The following is a 10,529-nucleotide window of genomic DNA, read 5'->3' on the forward strand; positions in this document are numbered from 1 at the left end:
GCTTTTCTTTTATTTTCTGCTATGTTTTTAGTACAACCGTGTGGGTTGTTTAATATATATAATTGTGTGGTTGTGATTATTTTGTTCCAACCGAGTGGACTGTGTATATAACTGTGTGATTGTGTATATTCCAGTCGTGTGGACTGATGTATATATTTTGTGGATGTATATATGATTTATATTGTCATAGTTTCAGGGGAGATGTTGTCCGTTTGTCGGGCAGGGACTCCTCTGGGGCGTGACAGATCATAGTGGTTATAGGACCAAAAGGAATCTTAGTTGAGCAGATTATCTATAACCTCAGCTTCTAATAGTCCTTGATACAAAATCAACCCCAACGAAGTTGTCTATCTAGAAAGCGACGTCGAGTTAACAACTAGATAACACCCGAAAAATTGGCCAATAGCTGTCGTCCCCAACACAACGACCTACTCATATAGTTGACCTATGGATAATGCCTCACTCGTGGGGTCATCCACACAGCCTCTCTAGGGCTAGCGTGCAAGTTTTACGTGGACCTTCCACCTTCATGACTATATAATGTTTCGTAAGGGAAGGAGTGATTTTCTTCTCTTATACGAAGACAACTCTCTTCGTCTTCTTCGAGCTTTCTCATGCACACCCATGGGACCCTCACTTCAGTCTGTCGCTGATTTGATCGTTGGAGGGATCACATCGGCCCTCAACTTACGTTCTTTGATTTACAGGACTCCAGTAACGAGCACACCGGACCGGAGGACCGCGTCACTATAGCTCTGACAGTGGCAGATGCAGGAATTCAAGTATGGAGGGACGATTTTTACACAGAACAAGGGGCGATATCCTCTATCTTCATCGGTAGAATTTTATAATATTAGGGGTTCCACCGCCAACAAAGAGGGACAACCGCCGATGCCCCCTAGCTCCGAGAGATGGAGCCCGAATGAGTGAAAAGGAAGGATCACAATTTAACTATTTGATCCACTTGGTTTTAAAGGCATTGCTTGCATTTAGAGAATGCATCAGCAACAACGTGGATGACACAAGCGGTATTACTTCTAGATCTTTGCTTTGTGATCAGGCATTATGCAAAGCAAGTTCATCACCTTCTAGTGGATGCTGCTTTAGTTAGAATGCTTAGCTGTTTGATGCTTATGCGATACCCAGCACTGAATGATAAGGCTTCAGGCTCTGCTTTCCTGTAATCCCACCTTGATGGAATTGTTTAATGGCATCTCTGGTGGTAATCAAAATTATAAGGACAAATCATTATTAATTATTATTTTTATAATCCAGCTGCTATCTATTTTTTTTAAATGACTATTTATGAAGGTGATCTACTATCTTATAAAAATTTTCTATTAACCATAAGAATATATCCGAAAATACTCACAGTTAATACGTTAGTAGCCGACCTTCATAGCTCGTCTATCACGGTAGGATAGCTCAATACCCTGTTAGATTTACAACACACGTTTCATAGACAGTCGCTCCACCAAACGTGAACCGCCAGACCCCACCTGATTTATAAAACATTGTGCTATGTTGCACAACCACTCCGCTAGAAATAGAGAATGTGCATGCTCCAACTGAGGATCGAAACAATGATACGCTAAGAATCCATCTTACATATTTATCGTTGCACGCGTAACCCGAGGCATCCTTAATTAATCGTGTGGCAAAAGGTTAAATCGTTTGTCTCCGGCGCCCCCACTGCATCTGACTCAAGTGGTGGTGAGGTGAGGTGCACAGGATCTAGGGATTTACGTCCCGATAGTCCTATGATTCGACCCCACGACCTTATGTGATAAACATGTCATCACTTATCAACTTGGATGACCATGAGGTCACATCCTTAATTAATCGTGATAAAAAGATGAGTAAGTTTGGAAACAGTGAAACTCAACCATTTAAATGAAAGGTAAATATGAAACAATAGAAGCAGCCTCTATGTCATCCAGGCATCTGCGATTCAAGCCCCAGTTATGACGAATTTATAGAATTTTTTTCTCCAAATGGGGCACGCAACTAAAGGATGTTGGGCTCCTGGGTTGTCCGCTGCAAGCGCTTCCCGATTTACCCTGGTGGTCGGTGGAAAACTTCCGTGGGGTCGGGCCGGTCAACCTAAGCTCGACATTACCCAGCCTGGTTAATCATTTTTTTTATTTGTAAGAATTAGTCTCGGGGTCATGGTACCGCGGTAGGATTAGGTTGTCATCTAGGTACCTGCTAGTATCTTTTGATTACGCACTTCATTTAGAGAAAAAATTCCTACAAATACGCCATAGTTGGAAATCGAACCGCGGGTACCTGGGTGACAACCTGGATGTCCTACCACGACACCATAGTCCCGGGGACAGAATTATAAAAATACAAAATGATAAATCAAGTTAGCCTCATTGACTATCCTTGGGGGTGATCGATCCGACCCCACGGAAGTTTCCCACCTACCACCAGAGTAAATCGGGGAGCGCGCGCGACCGCTAGCCCAGAAGCCTAGCATCCTTTGGTTGCGCGCTATATTTGAAAGAAAAATTTCTATAAATACGCCATAGCTGGAGATCGAACCACGGATGCTTAAGTGACAACTTAGATGTTCTACCATGGCACCATTGTCGCCGGGGCTATAGTGCAGCAACAAGACATCTAAGTTATTACCTAGGCACTCACGATTCGATCCTCACCTTTGTTAAATTTGTAGAAATTTTTCCTCTAAATCGAGCGTGCAACTAAAGAATGTTGAGCTTCTTAGCTGCCTACTACGAGCGCTTCCCGATTTACCCTAGTGGCCGATGAAAAAATTCTGTGGTGACCCGCCCGGCCTCGCCATAACCCTGTGGGCAATGACACCGCAGTAGGACATCTAGGTTGTCACTCAAATACCCACAATTCAATCCTCACCTATAACAAATTTGTAAAAAAAAATTTCCAAGTGGGGCGTGCAGTTAAAGAATATTGGGCTTCTTAACCGCTCGTTGCGAGCACTTCCTGATTTACTCTGATAATCGGTAGAAAAATTCATGAGATCGAATCAATCACTCTAGGACTAGTCAATGAGACTAATTAGATTTATTATTTTTTTCTTATTGGTAAGAATTCACTCATACAACGATAGAGAATTAAACCATGAATATCTAAATGACAATTTAAATTTACCATTGCATCATAACCCTAGAGACCAACAAAGAAATTCAAAGAACATTATGCAAATGAAAATAGTAGCATTCTGATAATGATGAATCTGTTGACAAGTTTGTAGAATAAAGTGAAGTTAAACAAAAGGCTAATGGAAAGATGTGTTCAACGTTATGACTAATAAAAAAAAATCCATCATATTCACAAAATTTACCTAATCACAATTAAACACTTTTGAGGAAAAAAATCACGTCAAAGGACTGACAAAAACTATATCATTGTTCCTTATAGAAAACAAACGGAAAAAAAAAATATAGCGAAAACAATCGAACAGGAACAGACACGGATATGACCAACGAACCTCTATATTTTAGAATGAATCACAATATGTAACAGTTATTTTGGGAACACAAAGTATCCCTGTAAATTCCAAGCTAACAAAATCAAACAAATCCTTGGTACATCTCAAACGACAAACAATTTGAAAAAGAAAAGAAAAGAAAATTGAAGCCTGGCAATTCATGAAGCAACATTTTTGCCAGGTGTTACAATAGTTTGCTGTTTTCCATTTTTTCAGAAGGATTACTTGGTTTACTTGCAACATCAGTTGCATAAATCCGAAAGATTCTGAATGCATCCCGCAGTAAGATTACATCTCAATCAAATGCTGAAACAAAACCTACTTAACAAATGGAAGGAAACTTGAAGTGCAAACCTCAACACAATAATCTTTATTTTGAATCTTCTGAATCTATTTTTTTTTTTTTTTGACCACTGCCCTGATTAGCACTATTAAATTAACCGACACAATTTATGAGATATGTAAAATTCAAAGCCATGAATTTGACTTCATGATTGTTCATCTATTGATGTTCTTAGATCCTGGGAAAATATGGCTTTATGTAGCAATTCCTGAAATAAAAAGAAAAAGAGAATATTAGAAAATAATTACAAGGGGAAATGTTCTAGTATGCCAAACTATAAACCAAGTTATGATTCCTTTGACAACTTTGTAACACAAAAAACATGGAGAAGAAAAAAACTTAGCACTCCGCTACACATGCAATTAGCAGAAATCTCTCATTTTGACAAGTAAAAACTGACAACAGGAAAATATAACCGTTCAAACATACCCAAAAATGGTAGCACAACCTTAAGTTGCATACAAGTCATTTGTTAAAGATGGCACTATTAAGTCAAAAAAATTTATGCTTGAAAGAAGCGTTATCTGTGTAACCTAAATGGTAACATCTTGAAATAATATTATAGCTCTTAAATTTCTTATGAAGCGGAATTTTTGATTCTACGTCACCTGCATACAAAGCTTCTAATATAAGCCATGCAAACGTTATTTTTTCCAGTGATCAAGAAGCATTAAATTCTAAAAGGGACAATCTAATGCAAACATTCCCACACACTCCATGTGATGCTAAGGAATAAGCCATGCAATGTGCAAATATAGTTCTGTTATAATTGGAATGCAGATGATGATCCATATAATTGGAATGGTAACATCTTGAAATAATATTGTAGCTCTTAAATTTCTTATGAAGCAGAATTCCGATTCTACGTCACTGCATACAAAGCTTCTAATATAAGCCATGCAAACGTTATTTTTTCCAGTGATCAAGAAGCATTAAATTCTAAAAGGGACAATCTAATGCAAACGTTCCCACACACTCCATGTGATGCTAAGGAATAAGTCATGCAATGTGCAAATATAGTTGTCTGTTATAATTGGAATGCAGATGATGATCCATATAATTGGAATGAACAATCCCTTGGCGTGTGCACTACTGTTTCACATAGCAACAAGAGAAAAAAATGAATGGAAGATGAAGCCTCAGGAAAGCATTCCTAGAAACAAATGAAAAGGAATAATCCACCTAAATCTAGCCTAATTAATATTTTGGTATATTGTTGTCTTTGCATAAGCACCAAACTTTGTTTTTGACGGAACTCATTAAGATCTTCGCAGTTTGCTTGGCAAACCTTGACCTCTTAAATGTGCTCTGATGATAAACAACATATTAACATTCTCATTTTTGAAATTCAAATGAACTAAATTCAGTTGGGCAATTATAATTATGTTCCACCAAGTTAAACTGTGGCCTGCAAAGAATCGCAAACAAATCAATGGACCAATAAGGTTTTATTTTAGTGAGAGCAGGAATGGCAATGCAAACTCCATTGTTGATTGAGCACATGGTTTTCTCCTGTATTAATTTGTTTGAGAACTTCAGACATTAAGATAAATGACACTACATGAATCCTCAATCTGAATCATACTTAGGATCGACCAAGTTAGTTGTTATATGAATTCCAAAATAAAGAGGAATATATTAACAAAATGATTATCCTATGCTAATTTAATGCAGCCAAATCTACTTTTACTTGCAGAAAATTTAGATAAGAAGAAGATAGAGTTATTGTTCAAGAATGCCCTTTTCAATCAAAAGCTGAAACTTATAATTGTGATGTGCAAGAATGCTTTTCTATTAGTATTTGAAAATACCACTCTAAGTGCACAAGGTCAGCACACAGAACAGAAAGAATGTGAAAGCCCATTGTGTGAAGTCCTAAGACACATAAAAACCTGAATATTAAGAATTCTAGCCTTGCAAGCTCTGATCTATGCAAATGGCGTTGAACATGTCAGTGTCATGCAAAGGTACACAAGAAGACAACTAGCACTTGAAAGCAAATGATTATTTTGGTGCTTTTAACTAGGATAAAAAAAACTAGGATATAAACATAAAAAACTTGCAATCATAATTGTTGTGAATATTCAAGAGTATGAACAGCCCAATGATACCAATGTGTTAGTTAATGCAGCTATTTCAGCTTAACAGGAAAAACCTACCAAATGTACCCATGTCTGCACTAGGTCAAGCACCCCAGACGCAAAGAAAGGAGTGGAAGGTTAATGAGGGATTACTTTTCACTATGATATACATTCCATATGGATATGCCTCAAAGCTAATGGACAACTATTCTATCTCCTTTCGTTTATCCACTATCTTGAAGCAGTGTCATGAAGTACCTAATTCTAGAGCTTGAATTGTGTTCAGGCAACTGTTAGAAATGTAATTATAGCCTATGCTCTTTCAATCCTCATTCTTCCATAATGAGATGGTCTGAAGTTTTTAGCATATTGTAGTTAACTGACCATAAAACCTGAATATAATCTCGATAATGAATTTTTTTGGCAAACTATATCATATAATAGATAACTAGAGCTGACATTGTCCAGTGTTTGATAGGGCAAAAAAGGTTGGTTGATTGGTGATTTTGAATGCTAATTTTGTATATTCCATGATACCCTGAAATGGTCAAACGTGCAACACAAGTTCTATAACATCCAGCGAACAAGGAAGTAGGAAAATGAGATTAACCTTTTATTCACAAGTTCTATAAGCACATTAGTGAATATATGCATACATTTGCTCAGAAATAAGTAGCAACGTTATTACTAATATCAAAACAAAGAGATCCACATCAAATATATATAACTTGTAAACCTAAATGCTGAAGAATTAAAACATAGCCTGAAAAATGGAACTATTAATTATCAGTAAGCATGCTTTCCAGTAATGTTATCACAAATAGACATTCAATAGTTATCCTCAAGCTCAAGGCTATATAATGATTATACAACAAACAATGCTTACACAAAAGTAAAATCACTAGATTTGAAAATATAAATATATATATATACCTCTATCTGGTTGTCTATTGGTAATGTTATAATCACCCAGGAAACCTGCAGAGCCCTTGCCTATAATATCTGAAGGCACATTATCTAGTGCATAGTCAAATGAACTAGTACCTCCAAATTCAGAAGATGGAGACAGCCAAGTTGGATCTCCATAAACTGAACTGTGACCATAGAGTTCTGGATAGGATTCTTCGAATCCACCATTTGATCCAGCACGGGAAGCTTTCAAAGCACTAGGGCCATTGTTCCTTCTGAAACCTCCATTGACTAGGTCAAAATTATTGTCAGCACCTCCATAACTAAGATTCCCACTAGTGTAACTTGAAGTGTTCCCTTCAACTTGAGATGGGATAGGAGTAGTACTACCCCAGTTTAAAGCATTACTTCCAAATCCACCAAGATTCCCATTGTCATGGGACATGTAGGCATTGGAACTTGCAGAATTCGTAGTATAATTAAGGCCACCACTACCCCATGCATTACGAGGCATTGAGCTGAAAAATGAATTAGTGTTTGAACTACCACCACTATAACCAATCAGATTGTTGAACCTAGTGGAGTTTCCACTGTAATAAGGGTTCAAACCACGCCCATACCCAATGTTGTTGCCAAAATTGGAATTCCCACCAATGCTTGGGATCAAACTCGGTTCAAAATTCATTCCCATACCAAAACTAGGATTGTATGAAGGGAAGCTGTTTCTTGCACTACTAGGAAGACCTAATCTACTATCCATCCTCATTCCATATCCACCAAATGAGCTTGGATTATATCCCTGAGTATAGCCATTGAGAAAGTTGTTTGTCCTATTAAGTCCATAGTTATATGAACCAATAGGAGAGCGCATATTGGGGCTTGGGGAGAGTTCCTTAGGCACAGCTCTCTTGACCTCAACAGTCTTACCATTCAACTCATGAAAACTTTTATAAAGCACCTTATCCACTGCATCCTCTGAGTCATATGTGATGAAACCAAATCCTCTAGGCCTCTGGGTGTTGTGATCATACATCACTACAACATCAGTGATTGTTCCAAACTGATCGAAGTACTTCTTGAATTCACTCTCTGTTATAGTAGATGGCAAGCCACCCACAAATATTTTCTTGGTACGACCAGGACCTGGAGAGCCATGGACACTGCTAGCATTTCTGTTAAGGATCTGTTGGTCATCCCTTGGAACAGCCTTCTTAGCCTCAACCTGAGAAATTGATCAGCTAAGTAGTCAGTATAATTAGTTCATTAACAAATTTCTGCTATAACAGGGATTTTCTAAAACAAACAAACAGTATTTATAGCCCATAATTCCACATCATATGCAAGGAGTAAAGCATACAGACATAGATTTTTATGGATGTGTATGTTCATATCAATGACTAAAAATAACAGAGAAGGCTACACAATTACCATCCTGCCATCAATCATGTGTTTTTCCATGACGACTCGCTCAGCCACGGCTGGGTCGGAGAAGACAACGAACCCAAAACCACGAGCACGGCCAGTGTTCCGGTCCTTCATGATCACAGCCTCCACAACCTCGCCGTAGCTTCTGAAGTACTCCCGGAGACGGTCCTCATTGGTGTCCCAGGAAATCCCGCCAATGAACAGCTTCCCAAGATCCGTCTGCATTCTCTTTTCTGCAAATTAAAGGTCTTTAAACTTCGCTCGTGACAATTGTCATCGGATAAAGCCCAATTTGATCAATTACAAACAAACACGAAAAAGATCAACATAATGCCCTCTCAATCGGATGAAACAGCGATTAAAAAATCACTTTGAAGTAGACCATCGATGCGAATTAGATCTAATCAAACACGAACGACAGCTGAAGACGTCCCCAGCCGCCCGACGAATCCGGTAGCCGTGGCGTAGATCTGACCAAAACGCATCCACCGAAGAAAGCTCGAGACCGATGCTCGACCCAACCAGACTGGCCAAACCAAAATCCAACAACGCGGAGTCCGACGAAACAGAACCAAATCCACAGAACCAAAATCAGATAAACCGTATCGGATTCCACGCTCTCCAATCAGGCAAAGCGAAAAAATAAAATAAAATAAAATAAATAAATAAACGAAGAAGAAATTGAAACTCACCGATCTGAAGCTGGCGCGTCAGATGCGAAGGTGAGAAGAGATCGTAGAGGCGCGTCTAAGATCTGCGAGGCGGCATAGTAGGATTCCACAAATAAGAAGATCGCGATCACCAATCTCCTCCTCCTCCTCCTCCTCCTCCTCCTCCGCTCTGCTCTGCTCTCCTTATTGGATCAACCGATCGACGACGACGACACCACCACCAATAATAAACAAATAAAGAAAATAAAAGATGGAATCGTCGACTTTAATGCTTGCTTTTTCCTCCACCGTTTCCGCCCAACTCATCCAGCTCTAGATGGAAGAGGGAAGCAGAAGAGAGGGTGGTGGAGGTCGAACTGTTCACATCCAATCCAATCCAATCCCTCCTATATATAAATCTTTCTGGCTATCCAAAAGGGAAAGGGAGGAGGAGGAGAGGGAGGATGAAGAGAGAAGGCACATGACGGAGAGGGAGAGATTTATAAAGAGGAGGAGGAGGCGGAGGAGGAGGAAGGGAGAGAAGAAGGGAAAGGGGTGAGATGTGGGTTGGCTGTTGGTGTGTGTAAGAAATGGAAAGAAAAGTTGGTAACGCTGCGCCTGCCTCTCTTCCTACCCTTTTCCTTTCCATTTTTTAATTTTGTTAATGTTCAAATTTATTAAGGTCAATGTAATCGGAAAAAGGGTCCCCCCTCGTTTTTAGCAATTGAAGATAGATTTAGTCGTCATTTGTTTTTATAGAAAATTTCTGTTAAACTAATTTGGGTAAAAATGAAGGGAATTTTTTTTTTTAAAAAAAATAATAATCAAGATGAGTCTCCTCTTACCATTACTATTATTATTATTTTTTAATTAAGGCATCCCAACTATATCAACTCCAACTAATTTTGATAAAATTTAAAATGAAATTATATTAATAATTTTTTTTACTTTTCACACTATTTTTCTTTCCACACTAAAAATAATTTAAGTCCTATTAATAATTTTTTCTAATTATTTTTTATATAAAAAATATATATCATTGTTATGGTTCTATACAGTCTCACATCCTATAATTGACAACACTACTAATAAAAAAATTTCTATAAATATCTTGGGTCGATGACATTTTGATAATTCTCAAATATAATGGCAAAAAGTCAATACTCTCGCCCCAGCGTCCTCACTAATCCATCCTAGGACTAACACGGAGAAGGTAAATCACGGGCGGTTATTAGCCTTTGGAATAGTGACTAGTATATAAGGGAAACATTTATCTCGGCTTTGCCGAGATTCGAACCCTAGACCTCATGATAGCAACATCTCATGCGCTAGTCACTAGACCCATATGAGGAGACAAAAAAAAAAAAAACTATATGGGTAAACTTTTTATAGTGACCGACACCACCGTCGAAATGACCTCTTATCAGAAATCCCCGAAAGGATTTTTAGATGAACGGTACCACTTAATTGATAAGAGTCTAAGCAGGGGGTGCTCGAACCTAAACAGGGGGTGCTCGAACCTGACACCTCAATCAAAGAGTATAATGTTATAATCAGAACACCCCTGATACGATTTTGATAATTCTCAATATGAGACTATAGAGTATCATCATATTTATAGAAATTTTTTTATTAGTGGCTAAGAT

General features: G+C 38.3%; 1 protein-coding gene across 1 annotated transcript; it reads right to left on the reverse strand.

The window, feature by feature from the left end:
• Positions 1-3,463: 3,463 nt before the first annotated feature.
• LOC122023454 (heterogeneous nuclear ribonucleoprotein 1-like) lies at positions 3,464-9,476 on the reverse strand. Its single transcript, XM_042581567.1, has 4 exons — positions 8,926-9,476; positions 8,237-8,466; positions 6,833-8,030; positions 3,464-4,026 (listed from the first exon to the last, which is right to left on the reverse strand). Exons 2-4 carry the CDS (start codon positions 8,456-8,458, stop codon positions 4,013-4,015), a joined length of 1,434 nt encoding a protein of 477 aa, XP_042437501.1. The 5' UTR covers positions 8,459-8,466; positions 8,926-9,476; the 3' UTR covers positions 3,464-4,012.
• Between the last annotated feature and the right edge of the window lie 1,053 nt (positions 9,477-10,529).

The sequence above is a fragment of the Zingiber officinale genome, chromosome 9B, assembly GCF_018446385.1.
Source record: "Zingiber officinale cultivar Zhangliang chromosome 9B, Zo_v1.1, whole genome shotgun sequence".
In the NCBI taxonomy this organism is placed as follows: domain Eukaryota; kingdom Viridiplantae; phylum Streptophyta; class Magnoliopsida; order Zingiberales; family Zingiberaceae; genus Zingiber; species Zingiber officinale.